Source organism: Emydura macquarii, unplaced genomic scaffold (assembly GCF_026122565.2).
Source record: "Emydura macquarii macquarii isolate MOO-44397 ecotype Brisbane River unplaced genomic scaffold, CSIRO-AGI_Emac_v2 contig_3671, whole genome shotgun sequence".
In the NCBI taxonomy this organism is placed as follows: Eukaryota; Metazoa; Chordata; order Testudines; family Chelidae; genus Emydura; species Emydura macquarii.
Genome location: NW_027133808.1, coordinates 6,168,748 through 6,193,774, shown reverse-complemented (window position 1 = coordinate 6,193,774; position 25,027 = coordinate 6,168,748). Strand labels below are relative to the sequence as shown.

The following is a 25,027-nucleotide window of genomic DNA, read 5'->3' as shown; positions in this document are numbered from 1 at the left end:
AATTGACAGCTTCATACTCTATTTACAATATAAAAATATCATGCTGTTGGAGTAAGACCCCTAAAAGAAAATAAATCAAGGAACTGAAGGTATTCTAAATTGTGCAACTTATTTTAATGCCAGTGTCGAATAGCTAAGTCTTCAGTTTAATTTAAAATATACATTTTGACTGTTTCTTCCAGGTAATATTTTAAAATACCACAAACAGGCGTTCAAGTGTGTTAGGTTTGTACTAATGCTGGAATACCAAAACTGATATGTTAACATAGACACCGTCTTTTTAAAAAAAATGAATAGTTTAACCATTTTGCAAACTGCAATTAAACATTTCTCATTTATCAAATTTATGTATTTAAAAGAAAAAGGAAATAAGTAGCTAAAAATCACCTTGGCACTCCCAAATCAATGCAAAGATCACTGCTTAGTGGTAGTTTTATAACTTATCTCCCTTTCCCTCCCCCCCCCCCACGAAACAAAAACAACCCTTGTGTGTTATGCAGTGGATCCATTTAAATTTCTCCAAAACATTTCTATTTAATTATTCCTATAAAATGTGGGGAAAACTTTGTTAGGCTTTTGTATAGTTAAGATTTGACTTAATATATTTGTCAATTGCACATGTGTATGAGGATACAATGGATCAGGAATCAAACATGAGCTTGCTTAAATAATTTTCAAGATTTTCTGGTTCATGTGTAGTGATATTGAACTCTTCAGTCATAGGCTTTAATTTGTGCATGGTGCTGACCTGATGCTGTGCAGGGACACTCACTGCATCCCTTCATTCAATTCACTCTAATTATCCCCAACTTCCTGGGGAGCCTGCTTAGAACTGGCCATGAATGTTTGTTGTTAAGTATTAAGATATTAGGCTACCCTGGTTACATGTAACAAAGTAGTTTTAGGCTGTGAATTTACATATAGATGATCAGTCCAGAAGCTGAAATTATATTTGTCATGATTTCATTTAATCAAATACATAGTATATATTAAAATAATAAAACATGTTGACAGTGACTTAAGCTTGGAGCAAATGAAATGAGATTTAATGTTACTTTGAGTTCTTATACAGTGATGTTTAATTTCAGTGCACATTTTAGAAGTGGCTATGGTATGTTAATTATCTTTGAAACAATCACATTTGTGTGCATATTTCAGGGTGGTGGTAATTATTTTTGCTGGGAGCATCTGTTAATGCAGAATTTTGCCTCTTCAGGTTCATGTGAAAATGGCGGATGAAGCTGTCTGTGTTGGCCCAGCTCCCACCAGCAAAAGCTACCTCAACATAGATGCCATCATGGAAGCCATTAAGAAAACTAGGGCCCAAGCTGTGAGTTTGAATGAGTCTATCTGCTGCAGCTGTTTCATATATAGAAAGCAGAAAAGCCAGAGTTTGTATTTAAAAAAAAAAAAAAAAAGTGATTGAATATGCTATTCCAGTTAGTTCATGTCACATGAGTTAAATGTGGCCGAAATTGCTACTGGAAATCAAAGGCTTTGTAGCATCTGGCAGTGCCGGTCGCTGATCCTGCAGGTGGCTGCTGGATTCAGCTTTCACACCAGGGAGCAGCTTCAGTTCATTCCCAAATTTGCTTGGAAAAAAAAAACCCAATTAGTTTTGAGCACTAACCCTTTCCATGCCATAACAGCTTTTTTCAATGTTTTTATAAAGAGTGTCCAAAAAAGGCTTTTGTTTAAATTCAGTTTTAATCATTTTTAAAATTACACACATAATTACACTTGCAAAAAGGTAAACGGTGCATCCAGTAATTATTTTTGTTCACAAAATGCACATTAGCATAGATGGGTAAATATGGCTGCTTTTAAGCCCCCCCCAAAATGGGCCAGAGATCCAAAGTTTAACAGGGATTATATTGGAAAAACAAAGATACATATAACTGACTGAAATAATGCTTTTTGCAGTGGTACCAGTGAATGAAATGCATTGCTATGTACAAAAACATCCTTAAATAAAATCTGCTGGATGGGATCAGTCAACATCAGTAATTACCCTGGAGTGGCTCAGTTAGCATTATCGTTTCTTTTGAAATAAATGTGTTTCAGTATGCTGCTTGCAAAAAAAAAAAAACAACCCCCATTGAAACTGAATGTACAAATAGTATGGATGCTGACACTGTTTAAGACACAATTCAGATAAAAATAGTTTATTCTTTAATCTTCAGTCTGTTTCTTTAGTTGACTGTTTATATAAAATTAAAAACAGTGACATGAAACTTTTTCCACATTACTGTATTTTGTGTAATTATGCAGAGTTTATATTAGAGTGGGGATAGTATGGGGGGAAGGGGCAGAAAATTTTGATCTGAGGACACATTACTTTTATCCCTGCTGAAACAGCAGAGCACATTATCCCATTGATCACTAGCAGTGCTAGCAGCATTAACGATGGTAAAACTTCTAATGGAAGACATTAGAACTAATGTTAACAACTTATACTAGAACAATTTTGAGAGAATAGATGGTGGTTAGACAGGACGGGGGGCTTAGACAGGAATAGAAAGGGTGTGGCTGAGGATACATGTTGAGAAATCTGTAGTGGGAGAAAAAATCACCTCTATGCCTCTGGAGACAGTGCCTCCCTTCTGTCACAGACAAGAAGTGTTGCCTCCAGAAAAGCCAGTTCAGCCAATGCATGTTAGCTGATGTGATTTCGGAGAGCCAAATCGCTTAACCGATGCTGAGGACAGACAATCTTGAAATGTTAAGCAAATGTAAATTATAATTGGTGGGATGCTGTCTCACCTTGATGAATGTCTGCATTGATTTCTAGTCTTTGAAATCTGATGAATTTTAAAATTCTTCCTGGTTTTTATTTTCAAAGGTCCACCCAGGATATGGATTTCTTTCAGAAAACAAAGAATTTGCGAGGCGTCTGGTAAGCTTTTTGTTGTTAATTCCTTGTAGCTGTTCATGAATTTTTTGCAAAGCACTGGCATGGGGAGGTGTAGTAGATACAGTGCATTCATTGGGAACCAGTGTCTTAGAAGACTGAAAACATTATTATTGCAGTATATTTGCTAAGTAAGCTGTACATTTTCCAGAACAGCACTCTAACAAGAAGAGATGGTTTGTGATTGAAGATACATTAATTGTTGTTGTTCAGCTAACATTTAAAGGCTATATTAAAATAATGGGATTCTGTGGCTCTTGGGGGGGGGACATTCAAACTGTACAGCTGGATTTTTGCATTCTGAGAAGTGGGGAGTGAGGATGTTGAAAGGATTTTCCTGTTACAAGTTTGAATTTTATAAAATACTTAACAATATTCATAGTCACATGTCATTAACTGTTTTCATAATACAAAAGCTGACTAAATTTATTACATTTATTTTAGTGGTTGAACCAAGGGACTTCTGCAAATATCTTTACTGGGACTATTCATTTGCGCAAGTGTTTTTATGATCAGGCTTAGAATCAAAGAGCAAAATTCATGACTAGGAGCTTGATTCTGTGCCCACTGAAGATAGTGGTGATTCTCCCATTGTTTCTAGTGGTGCTGGATCTTGCCTTAGTTTTACTATAGTCTGCCTCTCGACTTTCAGTAGAAAACTGTTCTCGTCTCCTATGACACAGAAGCTTATTAGTAGGGATATGATTCTGTGGCTTACTGGGACTTCCATGACTTCTTCGGGGGCAGGGCTGGAGCAACTGGGTCTGCTGGAGCATTGGGCCCTGGGGGCGCCGAAACAGCTGGCCTCGGGAGCTGCCGAAACAGCTGACCAGTGGCCAGCTAGAGCAGCGGCTGGGTAGCCTTCCTCGGGCTGGAGCAGCACCAGTCAGCCCTGCTGCAGGAGCAGTGGCAGGGCTGGAGCAGCTGCAAGCCCCAGCAGTGCTCTGTTTGTCGTGTTTAGGCCCACCCCCCACTTTCCCTGCAAGCCGCCGGGTATTTTTAGCAAAAGTCATGGACATGTCATGGGTTTCTGTGAATATTTTGTGTATTGCCTGTGGCCTGTCCCTGACTTTTACTACCTGTGACAGAATCTTCACCTTAGTCATTAGTGCAAATGGGCAAAAGGTTCACTGTTCTTTACAACCAATTCCTGTCTCAGACCTAACAAACTCACTACTCCTAATACTACACCATGCACATTGCAAGATGTGTGTACGAGTAATACAACAGGAATAGTGTAACTATACTTAAAACTATGCTTTATGGTCTTGGAGTGAAAGGGAGTTATCAGAGACTCGTGTGTCTCTGTGCTGGCCCATTCAAGCAAGAGGACGTTGACATCCATCGCTGTCTATTTGATTATGTAATATATTGCTCAATTGTCCACCATTGCAAGAACACAGAAAAGTCAGTGGAAAATCATCAAAGATGAACTGTAAACATCAAACCACTTGGAGGTGGAAAGGGAACATCATTATAACAGTCATAGGGTTGCCCTGCTTAGGAATAAAGAGAAGACTGATGCAGTATATCCATGGAGGAGGACACTGCATCCATTCATTGAGGAGACATCTTGAGTGGGGGTGTTGCCTGTGGCCTATCCCTGACTTTTACTACCTGTGACAGAATCTTCACCTTAGTCATTAGTGCAAATGGGCAGAAGGTTCGCTGTTCTTTACAACCAATTCCTGGAGGAGGACACTGCATCCATTCATTGAGGAGACATCTTGAGTGGGAGTGTTTCATGAAAAATTGGATCCTGGTTCCTGAGAAACCAGCCAGCTCTGCCACAAACTGAAGCTTTGGAGAGAGAACCTACTTTATTACATAGGAAAGGTAACCATTAATAAGTGACGTTTTATAACTTTGTTTTATATTTTAGCCATTTATTTCCATCAGTCTCTCGTTTCTAGAGGAGTTTCTATTCTTCTGTAAATAAACCTACTTTTATTTTATAAGTGCTCATAAGTGCTGTACATTGTACAAGAGTAGTGAGTTAAGGTAAAACTGGTAACCTGGGTACCATGCTCCTTTGGGAGTAGAGGGTCAGAAATTTCTGAGAGCCCCCAGTGCCATGGTCTGGATATTACAGGAGAACACTTCAAGGGGTCTTTGGGACTGGGGGTACACCTCTTGTTTATCTGCAAGGCAAAAGCAGGGCTGGATAGCTCAGAGGGGGGTGCTTGAGAGGCTCACAAGTTGGTTGTGTTAGAGAGCTAACAGCCAGCTACCACAGGCAAGACTCCCTCTTGTTGGAGGCAGGAGGTAACAAGGTGACTTTCAGTCCTGGGTACCTTGAGAGCCATCACATATCCCACCATGTAACTTTGTTACAGGTTAAGTGAAAAGTGTGATTTATTTAAATCTCACATATTTTAAGTAGTATGGCATATTTTTTACCATTTTAAAATAAGTACTTGAATAATAGGGCACAAATACTCTCATGTTTGATGCGCAGGTGTAAGCAAAATATAAGAATGGAGAAAAGAGTTGACTTGAAAGATGATCCTTGGTTTCCCTCCTCTTACCTGGTCTGTGCTCCTTTTGTTCAGGATTCCAGCTGTAATGTGGGGGGGAAGGGGCTTGAGTGCCCTGGCCATCCAGTTTTAATGGACACCGCCCCCCCCAGTAAGAAAACGTTAGTTGCAAATGGAATACAGAACTCATGCTATTCTTAATCACCATGCTGTAAACACAGACAAAATAAGAGCCCAGATTCTCAATGATGTTAAATGCATCCTGAAAGTTGCTGAGCATCCTTTCCTCCCACGAAAGTTGGAAGTTGTGGCTACTTGGTACCTTCCAGGATTGCCTTCCAAATCTGGTAAAATATATTACATTTTAAGTTTTCCATTCTAATTGCTCTTACTGTACGGAGAACAATATGTTGGCCAGAGCTCAGAATCTCTCCTTTTACTCTTTTTGTTTTAAATTTTAAGTGAATTCTGTTGCCACTGGATTATTCTAGCATGATAGCTAGTTTTAGTTGGCAGTTTCCATAAAAATAAAAAAATGAAACAGAAGTATTTGCTAGTGTTGTATAATTATTATGTTGTAAATTTGATAGTCATTATCCCAAACTGGGCACATTTCCTAGTAATCTGGTGGTGGTTTGGTGGTGTGGATTACACTGTGGGTGACAATCTGGAACACTTTTGACAGAAATAAGTAGAATGAAGCAAAGGATATTCCCCCCCCCCCCCTCCCCCAATGTACAGATACTCATTTTTATTCCTGAGATGAAATATGGCGTCGAGAAATGTATTCAGATCTGGCTGGTGTGACAAATTGAAAATATTTTTAAAATTATTTATTTAACAAATTTGCTCACTCTATTGCTGTTTAAAGCCAGAATACAATTTATAACACTTTTAATTCATTTTTACTTTTAAAAAATGCTGTACATAAAAGTTGCACTTAAAGCCCAATCCTGCTCCCACTGAAGTCAATGGGTGCAGAATTAATGCAATGACTTCTTGTTTTTCTTAATGAGCACTATCAGTATTTCTCATCTGTATATTTACCCTGAAAATTGAAGGCTCATACAAGTCTCTTCATTCATGTCTATCGTAACTGTAATGAATTAATACACAATAACATAGATTGGGTGGTTTTATTTTCAGTTTTTCTTTTTGTGCTCATTGGTTGCTGTTCATATTTAAAGTAATAATAAAACACATTTAAGTCCTGATGCATGCATATACATCAGAAGCCATGCCACACAATTCCACAAAGGTAAAAAGGAAATATACTAAACATTATAAACTCACTGCTCTGTTTATAAGAGCAATAATGAGTTGAAAGCAGAGCTTTGTCTTTTAATTAACACATGGAAGGCCAGTCCACATGTAATCCTATTGTGTGTGATTTGACAAAAGCATGTCTTTTTGTTCATTCATTATTGCTGAAATGATTCATGGAAAAATACACAGCTACAAACAGCCCTTGTAAAGGAAAGTAATCTGCAGTGGTTTTAATGTGCTGATCAAATAATCTGTTTGCCAAATTATTTTCCCTTTCCCCCCATTGGGTTCTCTTATTTCCTGTAGCAAATAAATGAAATGGAGGAACATACATATAATTTTTAAGGATTTTAAAAAATCCTTTCAGTTTTGATAAAGGATCTTTTAAAAAGTGAAATTTTCTTGCACATGAAAATCTGAGGCAGAGTTTAAAAGGATCCCATCAAACCTGTTACAGTCCACCTAGTCACCTTCCTGGTTTATCCATTCCCTTTTCCTCTGACTTCGAAATGTAGAGCACCATTTTTTCTTCAAGTGGTTGCTCGTGTCCATTCCACTATAGGTGTGTGCACGCCTCCATGCATGGCTACCAGAATTTTTTTCCCCTTAGCAGATCCTGTAGGGCTGGCTGTGGTGCCCCGGAGTCCCGCATGCTGCAGTATATGAGGCACTGTCGGTCCTATGCCCCCTCTCAGTTCCTTCTTTCCGCCCATGACTGTTACTGGAACTGCCTGTGCTTCCGTTGCAAGCGTTTTATTCCCTGTGTTTAAATTTGAAACAAGGTTTTTTGTGTTAAATAGTTAGATTAGTAACTGCTGTAGTGGTAGTTAGACAGTTGAAGATAGTCTAGCTGGTTTTCCCTCCCCCCCACTGGGAGCGGGTATGCTCTGGTGTCATGGCTTCAAGCTGTGCACTCTGGCGGGAAGGCTTTCCCGCTAACTCACCCCTCTGCCTGAAGCGTGGGGGGGAAGCGCTTCATAAAAAGAGAACAGATCGATAAGGCTTTCAGACTCTGGGAAGATTTGCATGAAAGCCCGGCTCATGGAGCCCTGAGCCAGTTCCGAGCCAACCGCTTTGCTGCGGTATCCAGCGTGCTGCTGGTACAGAGAGCACTGTCTGCACCGACCTGACACAGCATTGTGGAGACGGAAGCACTCGGACTCCCCCGCATGGTCAGAGCAGGCGGGGTGGAGCACTGATCGGCACTGAGGTCGGATCGCGGAGACCTGCTGCCGGAGACAGCATCTCCAGCCAGGGAGCCTCCCCTGACTCGAGGAGTGGGGGAGCCCCTCGGCACTTGCCGGCTTCGGTGGCTGAAGGGTGGCAAGAACCTTGTTGGTTTTGCATATGCCATCACCGCCCATACCTCTGAGAGAGAAGGGGCAGGCATTAAGGGGAAGCCCACGTTGGGACCCCCTGAATGGCTTAGGAGATCCCCAGTATGGAGAGGAAGATCTCCTGCAGACCGGTTTCCTGGGTTCACCATGCTGCTAGATTTCTCGATCGCCCGCCTCGAGAGCCTCCTAGCTAGTGCAATTCCAGCTCCCACGATCATGGTCACCTGTGGTGCCCAGACCTGGTTCCCCCACATCTTGGGGAGTGATAGATTGGTGGCAGAGAGGCAATGAGTGAGCCATCAGAACAAGCCCCGTGTGTACCAATGGATAGCAGGAAACCTTCCAAGCAGGCTGTGTACCGGGTTAAGAGGAAGTGGCTGTTGGCTGACGGGAGCAGTCCCGAGATCCTCTGCCTGGCCTCTTGCCAGTATAGGCAAGCCGGGAAATACCTGATGCAGCTAAAGCTCCAGGTACTGTCTGTGGCCTCCCTGAAGGCCCACCTAGCAGCCATATTGACCTTCCATCAGCTGCTTGAGGGGGGATTGCGGCCCTCCTGTCGGATGGCAGTTCGGCTCCTGAAGGGGGTGGGAGGCTCTATCCGTAGGCACATGACCCAGGGCTTCCCTGGGATTTCGACCTGGTCCTTCCCAGGCCATGGTGCGTTTTCCCCTCCCCCCTCCCCCCACTCCAAACCCACGGTGTCATGTCCTCTACTCTGGCTGTCAGGGAAGGTGGCCTTCCTGGGGGTGTTTACTTTGGCAAGGAAGGTCTCTGACCCCAGAGCTCTTTTCTCATACTGTAGTCTATAAGATAAGGTTCAGTGAGACCTCACCGGGCCCTCAGGCCCAAGGGGTTGCCCAGTCTCATTGGACCAATCATATACTCTCACCAGGTTCCCCGAACCACACGGCTCGGAAGAGAGGAGAAGGCAACACTCGCTAGAACGCGAGTGGGGCCCTAGCTTCTACATCAGAAGTACAAGGCCATTACGGAGAGCGACGCAGCTCTTCCTCACAGCATCCGACCAGATGACAGGTTCACTGGTCTCCTCCGGCACATTTCCTTGTGAATAACTCCCTGCAGCATGTTCAGCTACGAGCAGGTTAAGGTGCTGCTTCCGGGCGCCACCACAGCTCACCCAACAGGGCTCAAGCTCCATCTACAGCCTTCCTAGCAGAAGTGCTAGGGTAGGGCATCTGCAAAGCAGCTGCCAGGCAGGCAGTACAGACCTTCACTTCCCACCACGCCTCTGTCCAAGGCGCAGGAAGGAGTGGGCTTCAGCAGAGCTGGGCTGCAAGCAGCTCACTGCTAACTCTGACCCACCTCCAAGGTACTGCTTGTTAGTCATCTATAGTGCAATGGACATGAGCAATCACTCAAAGAAGAAAACAAGGTTACTTACTAGTAACTGATGTTTTTCGAGATGTGTTGCTCATGTCTATTGCACAACCCACCCCCCGCCACTGCCGCCAGAGTTGGTGGAAAGAAGGGACTGAGGGGGCGTAGGGCCGGCAGTGCCTCATATACCACGGCATGTGCGCAGGACTCCAGGGAGCACCAGAGCCGGCCCTACGCAATCTGCTAAGGGGGAAAAAAGTTCCAGTAGCCATGCACGGAGGTGTGCACACACCTATAGTGGAATAGACATGAGCAACACATCTCAAAGAACATCAGTTACTGGTAAGTAACCTTGTTTTTTCTGCATTAAAGTGATGCTCTATTGTGGATTTCATAATCAAAAATTTAAGGTCCATGTCTCAGATATTAAGGATTTTTTTATTCTTTATTTGGTAATTTTAAATAGGTGAGAACACTGAAGTTTGATGTACACTGGATACTTTGAATTCTCTCTTAATAAACTGATAAGATGTACATTGTCAAGCAAGCATGTTTGGTAGCAGAGAACCCTATTTTACTTTCTAATGTTTCCCAGGTTTGAGATTTCCAGCCTATAGCTCTGTTAATGCCTTATGTAGAGAGAATGATTTATTAACTGAGGCTACTTAATTCAGTGCACAAATAAGTCATTACTTGTAAATGCAATTATAAGCATAAACTCAAGTAATCAACTTGAGTTTTGCTGGTGGAATAATTAAATAACATCCTGTATTGACAGAAATCTAAAGATGCAGTTGTAAAATTTCCTTTACTATGAAAAATGGATTTGAGAATGTTTTACTGTACATCATGGAAAAGATTTTTAAAGGCACAAATGACAGGTAGGTGTCTAATTTCACTGAAAGTCAATGAGAGTTAGGTGCCCAACAACTATTTGTGCCCTTGAAATCCGTCTCCATATTATAGAGGGAGCAGTAGTGACCACCCCCCATGTTTAGATTACATAACACTTCAAGTATAAAATGGAAAATGTTCTTCTGATCTCTTTGAGAAGCTCTAACATCTTTATTTTTTTTTTTTTTTTTTTTTTTTTTTTTTTTTTTTGCAACAAGTCTTTGAAATGTGGCGAGAGGAAAGCTCTGGGTCTAGAGAGAGGTTTTTTTTCCCACCCCCCTTAGCCCATGGATCAGTTATACATTTTTGAAAATAGCCATTTCTCTTTTCTTGCTTACATTTATCAGGAAAAATTTTGGCCGCATGCCAAAACAATAACTTGAACAAAAACAGTCTAATGGACCAGGACCACATAGCAGCAGCACAACCACTATCCTATACGCTGCACTGGGAATGCCTGGGAGTTACCAGATCAGCTATAGCAGCATGGGTGGAGAGCGCTTGGCCAGGCCCCTACTCAGAGCGTCCCTTTAGACCTTGCATATGGTCCCAATGACCCATTCCTCTCTGGGGGGCACCACACGAGGGAGGAGTTTCCTCAGCTTCTGGTGGGTGCAGGAAAGAACAAGGCTGGGTTCAACCTTTGGACTCAGCACTTGACTCCAGTAGGCCATCCATTCCCTTTCTGGGATTACAAGCCTTCTCCTTTTACCAGCTAATACTAGTTTGTTAGTCCTGAAGCTCAAGTGGCACAAGTCAGTGATGAAGGTTCAGGGTTCAAACCCTGATACTGATGCATTATGAGGTAGTGTTAGTTGCACATAATGCAATAGTTGCTGGCAGGGAGCTGAGCTGAGCCCAGCTACGGCTGCCCTCTGCTCTTCACTTGCGGGGGGAACTGCACTGGACTCTGTGCCTCCCTCCAAACAACTGTTTAAACATTTAAATGTTTAAACGGTTAGGCTTTTACATCCCTATTACATATGCAATCTTAAAGTTAGCATTTTCTTAATTTTTGAGTGCTTTACTTTGCAACCTAAATAATTCAGTTTTAATGGGATTTTTTTGGTATGTAATCTACAGTAGTAGACCTGAATGAGTATCTTGGTTCCATTTTAGTGGTGAGATCACATGATTGTAAACTGTTACAAGGCTTGTCCTTCCTATTACCTCAAACTACTCATTCCATGTGTCTTCCTGTGTGATAAGAATCTGAAGCTTTTGTCTTCAATGAACTCTGTGCAGCTGGACCCATGTGTCTACAGAGCTAATGTTGTGCAAAATTAAGCACTCGGGATCTTTTTCAAGGGGAAAAGGCAGTATGCCGCATTTATTGACAGAAACTAAAGTAATAACTAACTTAAACCTACACATACACACACACACACACACGCCCAAACGTATCAGAAAGCGTTCTATAGTTATATATATATATATAGCTACCAGTCCTGATTGTGGCTTGAGATCGTAGCTAGGGTCCGTTGCTGGAGTTCGTGGCTCGTGGCAGCTACCTGGCCAGGGAAGCTGGGCACGAGGAGAGCAGGGTCCTTGTCGGGCGCGCACCGACGCTCTTCTTTAGATGATGTGTAGAACGCTGTTTTTCCCCCAAAGCCTTGAAATCTCACCCAGTCTTTTATAGGTTTTTCAGTTCTGCTGTGTCACGTCGCTTCTCTGTGACCCTTGATTGCTGGTACAATAGCAGACGTGACTTTCAGCTTGTTCTTTGATGTCTTGATTAAGTTTGATTAAGTTTTTCTGGGGTGGATCCTTCTTTGCTTTTTGGGGCTATGTTCACACTCTTCAGCCTAGGATGGACTTCACACTTCATCAGGACAAGCTGGCAGTTTGGGTCTGACTCTCACACACATACACCCTCCATTCATACCTTGTTCAGATAACTATCTTATTCATCTAAAGGTTTAGAAAGGTTTGACACAAGATGGAGTACATAGGTCAAAATGGGATTTTTACACAAGATGGAGTACATAGGTCAAAATGGGGTTTTATATTCACAATGTGGAGTATGACTGAGAGAAGTTCAAATGTTACATGATATCAATAATAACCATATAGAGGTTGACACAAATAAGGGTATGAATTAAAAGATATGAATTAATCTACAGGGTCACAATTACAATTAAAAGCTATGAATTAAGCTACAGGGTTACAATTACAATTTTATTCCTACATTATCCCCCTTTTGACCCTTCACCTCACATGTGGTGAATGGGTCACATTTTACTGAAACAATATTTGTTAGCCAGGAGGGTGGCCACTGGAAGGGAGAAGACGTTCATTACAATTTATGTAATTGTTTTAAGGCAATATGTTGAGATAGAATATGAGCTTGTGGTTTTAACCTTGAATACATTCTTTTCATCCAGCAACACATGAAACACATTACAATTAACATTACCAGTATTAAAGCCAAGAGAATAACAATGGGATGTAACATAATTTTTAAAAATGATGACCAGGAGGGGGACCATCCCCCAAAAATGTCATACCAAATGATGTGTCATTATTTGTTTTGCTTGTGCAGATATTCTTAGAATTTCTGCTCCCTGATGCAATATGGCTATACTGCGGGTTTCTACTTGGTTGCGGGTAGTTGTGGTCAGGTGGCTAATTTGCTCATTCTTTTGCATTAATTTGTACAGAGTTGTCCAATTAATTTCCAATGAAAAATTAAAACATAGAACATTACTTGCTTCTAACCCATCGATTGTTTTATCTTCATGAGATGGAAAGTAATATGTTAGTCTTGGAGTTGTTAACATAGTTACATTGCACATACATTGTTGCACAGGGGGCTCTGAGATATATTTGTCTTGCCAAACAACTTTTTCTAACCCAATTACACAAACACAAGTTTTTTCATCATAGTACACCTTTGCAGTATCATTATTTAACTCGTCCCAATAACAAGTTGCCAAACTCTTATGTTGTAATGAACAGGGTTCTTCTAATATTGATAAGGTAGGGCATATCCATTGTTGTGGGGTCCACCTTAAACATGAACGATGATCTATAATGTCTCCTTGGTTATTTAGATAGGTCCCTGCCAATCGAGGGACCCAGATATGTTTGCCCTGGAGAATTGGGAGGGCTTTGAATGGCCACAAGATAGCCCTGTGACTGTGGGGCTGTGCCCTGATTACTTGTATAGATATATGCCCTGTAAGAGTGGATGTATATACTTTGGAGTTTAGCACATTATACCATCCAGGAACATAGGATGACACCCACGGTTGTAATCTGTTACAGGTCCAATGTGGGTGCTTACTTCAAAAACACAATCATGATCACTGGGTGTAATATTTACCCATACTTGTAATGTGATTAGCTGAATTGGTCCATGCAGTATGTTATTATATACAGGTATTTCAATTTGGTTCCACGTGGTGAAATTAAACCACTGGATTCCCCAATGCGCATTGGTTGTTTTTATAATGATAAATTGCACTAGTAGCCCCAGAAATGGTGTCCACATCTCTGCTGCTGACGTCCACCTAAAGAGAAAGAAACGCTTGCGCTGGAGAAATGTCTTTGTTAGTAGGTTACTGTACCGAGACTGTCCATAAGGATGTGTGGAGGGTGATCCAGGTATGAATGCTTAGCTTCCTGTAGCTACCGGAGATTTTATGAAATTCAGCTTCTTATGGGGATACCTGAAACATGCTCAAGTAAACATTGTATCTGACATGATGTATCTGACACGCATTATCATGATTCTGCCATACTGATGTCACCCAATATACAAAATGCCCCCCCACTCAAGCTAGCCTGTGTGACACCCCCAACGTGAGACTGGTGTAGAAAGGAGCAATCGGAGCTCCTGAATAAACCTCAGGTTCCCTCTTTATCCAGACAGCGTGACACCCCCCCCACGCAAAACTGATGCAGAAAGGGGTGCATCATAGGAACTTTCCCTCTTCCGTTTTTAACGTTTCAAGGCTTTTACATAATATCAGGTACACGGCACATTTTTACATTTCTCGCACTAACAACAAACTAACTACAAGACTTAACAATGGCACACATATCATTAGCAAAATCATGTTTAGCTAAAACAGGCTTTTTCCTTGCAAGGTTCATCATGGAGGTAACAATGTTATTTGGTTTTTTTTTTTTTTTTTTTTTTTTTTTTACAAACAGTTATAATAGTTTAGTTAGCTCAATGGTGACACATACTTCACCACTGGTTGTTCTGTTACCTTTACATTACCCTCCTGCTCGGACTAGGCTTTGGGCCCCCACTCTGGCCCCCTCCAAAGAAACATTTTTTTGTTGAGCCCTAACAAACTCATTCCGCATGTAGCTCCAATGCAGAGCCATTCAGGCACACCCAACTTACTTTCAGCTGGCCACACCCGAGAGGAATTCTTCTTGCAAACAGCTATGGGTGGATCTTTTCCCCCGCTGTCAGGCAGGTAGTATGCATCAACACTCCCAATAGTTAGTTCACTAGTTCCCAGATGCTTAACTGCTATCCCTTTCCAGACTGGACTAGGTTTTAAAGAGATATCAACCATTTTCACTAGCATCTCATAAACAGGGTTCTCATGTTCTTCCATTGCTAATCTCTGACTCCACATAGCATCAGATGTACCTGAGTCCATTAAGAGACTACAAGATACATCCAAAGCATTCAGAGGGGAGAGTTTGTCTGCCACCCCCTGTTTTTCCCAGAGATCAACAGCACATCTGTTCTGCTGTGTAGCTTTAGGTGCCCAGTCTTTTTTCTGAAACTGAGGCACTATCTGTTCACTTACAGAGCTAACAGCCTGGAGACATTCAGATTCCAACACCATTGTTTCCCCACTATAATGATTAAGCACAGCCACTTGGTTACAGGGCTGTTTAAGCTTTCTAATAATCTTCACCCCATCTGGAACCTTTTCCAAGGTATCCAAACTGGACTTTTTTATAACAGAGTCAGTGAATCCATCCACATTTGGAAAACTTTGGCAGTTAGAAACTGAACCACTTTTCCCAACATCTAAGCTGTTGCTTGCTACAGGCAATGACTCATCCTGAGCTGGCTTAATCAATTCACTTTCACATCCTTTAGTTGCAGAAAACTGCTTGCAAAAGCCAGCAGGAGGTTTTATTCCTTCAGGAGCAGTTTTAGGCAACAAATCATTTTTCACAGAAATTCCTCCCCTACCCTTTTCATCCAGGGCCTGCTCCAAAGAAACATTTCCCTGATCCCCAACAGACTCTTTCTGGGTTTCTGTTAAGTCCAGGACCAGATCTGATACCACTGGCACCCCCTTAACTTGCATAAACTGAGAAGCACACCCTGTCTGCTCTTTAGACAGATGATTGGAGCTAAACTCTCTCTCTGCAGACAAACTGCTATTCTTAACCTTCCAACTATTTGAAATTTCCCCCTTTTTGTCCCAGTCCATATGGCTGTTCCCAGCCAAACTTTTGGAGACCGGGGTGGCTTTCCCCATGGGCAAGCTATTGCCCTCAACAGACACGGGCTTAGGAACCTTTTCTTCCTGGATCTCAGTTGAATCCAGACCCACAACTGATAAATCTTTCACCAGCATAAGTTGAACAGTACTTTCTGCCTCCTCCACAGACAGTACTCTGGGGATTACTTCCCCCCAGCGGATACACTGCTACTTGTAACACTCAAACAATTTGAGGTTTCTTTTTCTAAATGCTCATTTTCCTCTGAGAGGTTATTTTTCTCTTTTCCTTGAGTTCTAGATTCTCTCAACATATCTTTAAGAATTTCCAATTGGTTCTGTAAGCCTGCAGCCAAGGCTTTCCATTTTTCAGTTTCCTGGCCAGATTTCTGGACTTCTTTTTGGAGGGAAGCAATATCTTCCTGACAATCAGTCAGGCGAATGTAGGCATCATTACAGGCTTCCCATAAAAGCCAGATTGCTGCTGCATCCTTTTTTGTGGGACTTGAGGGTTTATATATTAGGAGGTATTTGGCCAATTTATCCTCCAGATCAGCTATAGTATGGACATCAGACAAAACTTGCTGAGTCCAGGAACTGTGTCCAAATTTTTCTAAAGTGGCGTGGAACGGGGTTATTTCTTTTACAAAGTTTAATTTTTGGATCTCTTCTTTAGAAGAGTCCTTAGGGGTTTGCCTACGCTTAAACATAGTGCTATCACTAAATATAATGCTCTCAATAGAACCGGGGTCCTAAACCTGGTCCTAAATCCGGCTATTCTACAACCGGTGGTGTGTAAACCAATATTTTATTTCACAACTTTCTGCCCAGTGGCAATAAATTTTTCAATAAAGCTGGTATACTAAACCAGGCTTTAATTCCGGCTATTCTACAACCGGTGGTAACACACCAAATATCAAATAGTTATTTTCTCAATAGAGCAGGTATTCTAAACCTGGCTCTAACTCCGGCTATCCCTACAACCGGTGGTGGCACACCAAGTATCAAGCGCTTATCTTATACTTATATAACTGCAGCAATACTTCACTCACTCTCAATCTCTCTCACTTTCCCCCCCTTCGCATTCTCCACCAATAATGTTGTGCAAAATTAAGCACTCGGGATCTTTTTCAAGGGGAAAAGGCAGTATGCCGCATTTATTGACAGAAACTAAAGTAATAACTAACTTAAACCTACACATACACACACACACACATACACGCACCCAAACGTACCAGAAAGCGTTCTATAGTTATATATATATATATATAGCTACCAGTCCTGATTGTGGCTTGAGATCGTAGCTAGGGTCCGTTGCTGGAGTTCGTGGCTCGTGGCAGCTACCTGGCCAGGGAAGCTGGGCACGAGGAGAGCAGGGTCCTTGTCGGGCGCGCACCGACGCTCTTCTTTAGATGATGTGTAGAACGCTGTTTTTCCCCCAAAGCCTTGAAATCTCACCCAGTCTTTTATAGGTTTTTCAGTTCTGCTGTGTCACGTCGCTTCTCTGTGACCCTTGATTGCTGGTACAATAGCAGACGTGACTTTCAGCTTGTTCTTTGATGTCTTGATTAAGTTTGATTAAGTTTTTCTGGGGTGGATCCTTCTTTGCTTTTTGGGGCTATGTTCACACTCTTCAGCCTAGGATGGACTTCACACTTCATCAGGACAACTTCATCAGGACAAGCTGGCAGTTTGGGTCTGACACATACACCCTCCATTCATACCTTGTTCAGATAACTATCTTATTCATCTAAAGGTTTAGAAAGGTTTGACACAAGATGGAGTACATAGAGTCAAAATGGGATTTTTACACAAGATGGAGTACATAGGTCAAAATGGGGTTTTATATTCACAATGTGGAGTATGACTGAGAGAAGTTCAAATGTTACATGATATCAATAATAACCATATAGAGGTTGACACAAATAAGGGTATGAATTAAAAGATATGAATTAATCTACAGGGTCACAATTACAATTAAAAGCTATGAATTAAGCTACAGGGTTACAATTACAATTTTATTCCTACACTAACTGCAGAATTGTTACCTTTAAGTTGTAAACTTTGGTGGTAGGGAGTAGACTCTTCCCCTTATATTTATAGTGTGCCATACACACTTATTGGCACAGTGTTCCTAAAGGGAGGATTTTGTTTTGCTTGAAGGTCTTGAAAGACTGTCGTGCTGTATGACTCAATCTTGATAAATTTTGATATGTGCTGATGAGGGGTGCTGTCATGCTGGCACAGTCCTGATGAGTCACTGTATGCAGATTTTTCCAGGCCAAAAAATAAAAGGAAGGATAGTTGACACCAGACTTATTTGTTTTGACCCTTATCTTCCTTTAATTGTTCTCCCAAATATATTATTCAAGATTGAAACATAATGGCTTGAAATTTGTGCTATATATTGGGAAATGTTGGGTATGAAAAATGATAAAAGTACATGAAATAATTTGTGCTGTTCCGATTTGGGGAGTCCACTGTTTGAAAAAGAGATGCCTCTGGCACCTGCCCCTGCAGAGATTCCTTCCTCAGCAAGCCCATTCTTCAGATGGCAAGACAGGAGCTGTTCATGTAGGTTCTTCACCTGGGCCCTGATCTTGTGAGGTGCTGTGTATCTTGGATCGCCATAGAGATCAGTGGTAGCTAAGGGTGTTGGGTGTCTGTTAAGATTGGATCCCTAGTGGAAAACCATCCCCTGGTTAGTGATAAGACAGCAGACAGTCCTGTCCAGATTTAGCAGGTCCTTAAGCCACCCTCTGGGTTTACACTAATGGACTTATTTGGATGTTATAAATTCTGTACTTGGGCTACCTTGATTAATATGCTGAGTAAGAAAGTAGCATGGTAAACCTGCTGCCTGACTCATGAGAAACTCTGGTCAAATTAGGGATGTAGAAGCCTAATGGTTTAAACGTGTAAATGGTAATCAGTTGTTTAAACGTTTTAAACAGCCAATTACTGTTTAAACTGAGGTGGGGGGAGCTGCTGGTCTCCCCCTTGAGGCAGACCAGCTGAGCAGCTCTGGCTTGCGGGAGGCGTGGATCCCAGTGGGGTTGGGAGAGGGTTAGGAAAGGCATGGAGCCCAGTGAGGGGTTTGTGTGTGTGCAGCAGGGAGGGGTGGCTGGTTGGGAGTGTTAGGGGAGGTGCAGTGCCCAGGGCAGAGCAAGAGCAGTTGGGCAGCTCGGGCTCATGGGAGGCATGGAACCCAGCAGGTGGTAGCTGTAGCTAGGCGCGAGCCAGAGCAGTTGGGCATAGTTCTGGGTCATGGGGAGGCATGAAGTCCAGCACAGTTCCCCCCATAAGTGCAGAGCAGGAGGGCAGCCACAGCTGGGCTAGGCTCTGCAGCGGAGGAGCTGCAGCTAGGTTGCTCTTGCTTGGCAGTGAGAAGCAGAGCCCAGCACAGCTCCCCCTCCATGTTTAAACATTGTAAAATAGAATGTTTAAATGGATTTTTTTTGTAAATAAAACTTTTACATCCTTAAATCATATACTGACAATGAACCTTAAAATAAGAACAAACTTTTTTATTTTGACTATTTGTTTAAAGGGACAGTGTCAGGTAGTTTACGCTCAAGATTTAGATTTTGTTTCTTCCCTTCCCCCTCAGTACCTATAAATCTCATTCTTTTCATGAGGCTATATGTTTAACTTACAGAATAAAGGGAGGGAAGAAAATAATATTTTGAGTTTAAACATTCACCTGCAGTATTTGCAACTCAGACATTGCAGTGCTGTGCCAGTGCATGAGATCCAGAAAGTGAAACTTACTTTCCTTTTTTCTATAGGAATGAAATACACAAAGTAAGTAAACAGTGTTTTGCTTTTAAATAAGTAGCCAAAAGTACATTAGAATTTTAAAACTTTTTTTTTAAATTTATGGTGGTATGAGTAACTAACCTAGAGAAATCCATTTTTTAAAAATACTTATAATCTGACAGCATCCCTTTAAAACATGCACTCTTGTGGGGAACATAATTTAAACATGTTCACATTGTTCTATACTCTGTGGAGCACATTTCAGTCTCACATTTCTACCAGTTTTAGGAAGTAACAAAATGACCTTTGTTTTCATTATCTGCTTAAAATGTCGTCATAGTAGAGTAGAAAAATGGGATTACCTTTTTCTCTGGAAGACATACAATAAATTGGCAAGTATCACTACAATATCAAGGTTCAGTGCTTTAAAGATTGACTAGGCTAAAGAGTTGAGTTGGGAACAGTTACTTTGACTATCACTTGCAAATGCTTGCACGTACTAATAAATCAAACTTCCAAATTTTCAGGTGTGTTTTTAGAGGCCTTCTGGAAAACTCGGTCTATTAAATAGATAAGCAGTATAGTCACAAAGAATAGTATGATATGTGAAGATAATGCACACTTTTGTTTTCTGTCTACATAATTTGATTATATTTGCGGTGACTGTGTTGCGTTAACTTCATAGTGCTTTATATGTTTGGTTTCTTGTTGACCTTGTGCATACAGCACACTTTTCTCCTCCGATGTAATAGAACCTAAATATATTCTATTTACCTTTTATATACAAAATATATCCTTGTTTTTAAACTCAAGTATTCTCTTGAAATGTGGTGTCAGCTGAATTCTTCGACCAGTGGTTTTCCTGTGAAACATCTAAATTGAATAGGAAACGATACATTAATTTAGGATCCATTGTCAATACATGTAATGGGGCAGCCTGACTTTTTTAAATGATTTAACTGTATGCATGTGATTACAGATGATGGTTGAGATAGGCAAAATATCTTTAATATCGGTCATGTAATTTTCCCCATAAGATGCTTTTCAGCAGCAGTTCTGGCACATTTAATGAGGTGTGCGGTACCATAGATGAGTGGATTTGTGGAATTCTGATTTGTAAAATTCATTATTTTTTGACATCTTGTGGAACCACAATAGTTTTTTTTTTTTTTTTTTCCCCTCCAGGCTCTCCGTAAGCCTCTATATTGCTTCTAAAATGTTTTCCTTCTTCCCTTCCCTCTCTATCAAGCTATACTTGATTTATAGAATAAAATAGTTTTTTTTCTAATTATTTGGAAAATTGGTGTGTGTGTGTGTGTGTGTGTGTGTGTGTGTGTGTGTGTGTTGGGGGGAGGGGCGGGGAGGGAGGTAAGTGATTTGCAAACAAAGTACCAGAAAATTTCCCTTGTTTGATACTGGTAAAACTATTACTGCTCACATTGGCTGGCTCTCTTTTCAGTTATTGATTGGGATGACACAAACAAGCTTGTCTTGTTTACAGTAAGCTTCTTGTCTGTCTGTTCTTGATCTAATACACTTGTTAACTTGTAGTGTTCTGGCATAATTGATACAAGTTTTTGTATGGTAACTTTGAAACTGCGATTATGGACCTGCTCCTGCTCTTAAACCATTTAAATCAATGGCAATATTCTTATTGACTTCAATGGAGTAGGGTTGGGCCTGAAATTTATATTACAAAGACGTTTCCATTTGTTTACAGATAAAGCAGATCATATGCCTTTGAAATAAGAGCTCTTGTTGCCCTGTGGATTAATTCATTACACGCAGAGGCAGATTGAATTTCAATTTAGAATTCAACAGAGGCAATGTCTCCTTATAATTAATAGGTACTTGATATTTTTGTTTTGTGTTTTGTTTGGGGCATAGGAGAATTTACACACTATCACAATGGGTGGGTTTTCTACAGAGTCTGTTTCTTAGAATACCAAATGCAGCTTAAGGTTTACGTACGTGTTTTCTAAAATGTGCATATGGGCAGAAGTATGTTTACCACTGTTTAGTTATTGACTGAATTTTATCTACAAAGTTACAAAAAGAGTATTTTCCACTTAGTAAATTAGCAGATCACAAACTCCATACTTCAATATAGTGGTTAAAAAACTTTGTATGCTCCAAATTCTTATCCCACTATGTGACTGTATTTTGAACATTTACTTAGTTCCACTTACAATCATTAGCAGCACATTTGATCACTTCACATTTGAGCAGATTTGATCTTCACCCAAAGGTGGCACAGAAGGTCAAAACCAGTGGGTTGGACTGTTGAATCTGTCATGTGATAGGCATGGCTATGTTTGAAGCTTGTTCTTGTCACCTAGTATACCACCTGTTAGAGATATTGAGATTGTTTAGGAGACTTGTCCAAACGAGGAGTCTCAAGTTGTTGAGATGAGGGCTCCATGGATTAAACAAATCTTTAAATAGATGTAGATGTGGCATGTTTTGCACCTTTAGGAGCAGATTCTGCAAGGTGACTTGTCACCTCGTGTCAGGAGAGCTGTTGTTGGACATGACTGGCGGCCAGGCCAGATGGGTTGGTATGATGGGTATACAAACCTCACACAGGGCGTAAAGGGTTAAAGGGTAGTACTGGGCCCAGGTCAGGGCTGGATTTAGGGGCAGGTGACCCAGGCAACCATGGGAGTGCCATGATGGGGGGCACCGGGCTTGGGATGCTGTTTCTGTTCATGACAAAAGGGAAAATAGACAGTTTGAAGTAAAATGTTTCAGGTATTTCAAGAAATGGGCTACACATGTAATAAAAAACAAAGTATTCAAAAGTTTAACAAATGGAGGTGGTGGACGCTGAAGATGCTCCTTGCCTGGGGTGCCATTTGGTCTAGGGTTGGCACTGGCGGAGGTAGCCCCGCCCCTCCAGCCCTTCAGCACATGCTGCGACTGGAGACAAGGTTGAAAAGGGAGGAACCCCGATAAGAAGGGGGGAGACTGGGGAGGAAGACAGACCTATCCAGAATGCTCCTGACACAGGCATCAGAGAAGCTTCTGTGAAGGAATAGGGCTGATGGCGTACTTTCTTTTTATTATCTGTGACCAGAAGCTGAGGGAGGAAAGCAGCAGTAGGAAGTGACCTAGGGAGAGTAACATGGGGGGGCCCCTTGGACTGTTGACCCTCCTATGGCCCTGGGTTTGAGTGGGCAGACTGGACTCCCCTCTCCCCCACTATTGTGGGGAGGTGGGGGGACTAATCACTAGCCCACCCATCCCATCAAGGACTCTATTGGTACCTGTTATTAGACTCAAGGTTTCATTCAGCTGAGTGTCTACTAGCCCTGAGCCATACCAGATATCAATACTCGGCCACAGGAATGCTCATTAATTTCTTAGATTCAGTTAATGTGCAGAAGCTACCTAGGAACCAATTTACTAATCAGATTTCTTGACAGTTGACCTGATATTGAAGGGAGTATAGTTTTGGATAAAATCTAAGCATGCTTATAGAAATAATAATGCAAGTTATTGAAGCTGTAAGAGCAAGTAGAAGAACCAAACTATATATATTAAAATAGGTTTGGCTATAGGTTTTTGGTGTTAAGGGTTTAGAAGGAGGCCTAGCAGAACTTGGTATTATTTATATGATGGAAGATTATGGAATGATATTTGCTTGACCTAAGGTTATAAAATTTAGCAATATGTATCTTGTGATCGTTTAGCAATTTTGTGACAAGTTGACCACTGAAGATCAGGTATACTGCAGACTTGCACAAATTATCTCAAAATAGGGGGCAGTTTGGGGTATTTGCAATATGCTAACTATAGAAATAACCACATTGATGCATATCATTTATTAAGAAATTGATTGACCTAACTGGCTTATGTCAGTGGTTAGAAGCCACCTGGGATGCCACACGTGAACAAGGGTAGGCCCAAGATTTCTTATGATCACGGAAGGAGACAAACATGGCCATGTATCCGAATGGCTTGATAAAAGGACCCAAGGACAGTGTAAACTGAATCAGGACCAACCCTTTGATGTACTCCACTGATTTTTTTCCCCTTCATCTTTGTTTCTAATGGCCTCCGTAAGGTGGCAGGTATGCACAGTGTACAATTATAAGTATGGACAATACAGAAACCATTTTATTGTACTTATCTTTTTCTTAAACTTATACATATTGATTTTTCAGTATAATTTCAGTTGTTTGTCTGTATTAACTAAAACTCAATGTTTCTGTGTGCTTCGTCAATTTCATCTTCTTAATCTTCTAAGTAGCTGCCTGACTATTTGTGACTGGTGCACTTTGCACTATAGACTAATCCCAGGCTACAGGTTGTTTCTTGTCTTTATTTTCGACAAGGCGATGGTATGATATTCCTTGAAAGCGAAGGTGTGATCTAGTGTAACACCTAGATACACAGGCTTTGGGTTGTGGTCCAGATTGTGTCCATTCAGGAAGATGTTAAGCTGTTTTGTTGGCCTTTGTGTGATATAAATGGAAGTAGCTGGAAACTGTCTTAAGTGTTGGATTTAAGTCTGCATCTTTTACAATAGTGGCCATCTCTTTCAGCAATGAGAACTTCTGAGTAATTGGAATCCTGGTCCTGTACTACCAGATGATGTCTAAAATACCTGGCAGTGATATTAGGAGGGTCATTTGTGAAGCATAAAACTGGTTGCTGAGTCCCTTCCTATCATGAACTGCTGCTCTGACTTGCTGTTGCTTTGTGCGATGAGCTATATGCCCGCTTCCACTTCCTCTGATTTTTTTCCCCCACAGGGTCCTACAAATATGGGATAAAAGATGTTCTGAATGGATTTAGTATAGGACAGGAAATTTTTAAATTTAAATATGGGACATCCCTTTACAACATGGGACTGTTGGCAATTCTATCTGACTTCCTCCTTATACCTGCTTCATTTTCAGCCTTCTCTTGTAGGGCCTATTCACACTAAAAAAAAATCAGATAAATCTCTACCAATGCAGCTACATTATCTACTTTGTTGCTGCTGCAGTCAGAAGACGAATCTTGAGTCCTGTTTTGTGTAGGGGCTGCAAAAAACAGTTTACTCCACTGCTCTTTATTTTGTGGGGTCAAGATTCACTGATGGTTTCAGAACTGCTCCACTGGTATGTAATATTGCCCTAACTTCATGATGATTAAAGATATACAGTTTGGTCCTGGAGGTGCCAGATTCCATCACTCTTTAGGACTTCCGCGACTTACGCAGGTAGGGCTGGAGCAGCTGTCAGCCCTGGGGCTGCCACCGAACAGCTGATGGGCAGGCCTGCTCCCCTAGAGCAGCGGGCTGCAGCAGCTGCAAGCCCAGCAGTTCTGCTTTCCTCCTTCCCCCAGGGTATTTTTAGTAAAAGTCAAGGGCAGGTCACGGCTTCCATGAATTTTTATTTATTGCCCATGTCTGTCCCTGACTTTTACTAAAAATACCTGACACCAAATCTTAACCTTAATGATGATAGTTTGCTAGGGGACAGAATGATGCCAGTCCTTTTCCCATCAGGGGATTTAGTATCAATTTGCTACTAGTCAGCATTAGACTAGGTGTGCCCTGCACTGCTGATCAGAGAACTTTGGTAGCAGCCAGCACGTTAGGCCAGCACGTGCTCTGTCTCTCCTCATGCTGTG

At 41.5% G+C, this 25,027-nt stretch overlaps 1 protein-coding gene across 5 annotated transcripts in view; it reads left to right on the top strand.

Moving 5' to 3' along the window:
- Positions 1-25,027, top strand: part of PCCA (propionyl-CoA carboxylase subunit alpha) — a 415,109-nt gene that overhangs the window by 59,402 nt on the left and 330,680 nt on the right. For 4 of the 5 annotated variants that reach the window (XM_067536816.1, XM_067536817.1, XM_067536818.1 and 1 more), the window contains exons 5-6: positions 1,217-1,330; positions 2,843-2,896. In XM_067536816.1, the coding sequence (XP_067392917.1) occupies positions 1,217-1,330; positions 2,843-2,896 (168 nt within the window). Of the gene's footprint in view, positions 1-1,216; positions 1,331-2,842; positions 2,897-10,140; positions 10,211-25,027 lie in introns of those variants that run through there. The other variant, XM_067536820.1, reaches the window with a different exon arrangement.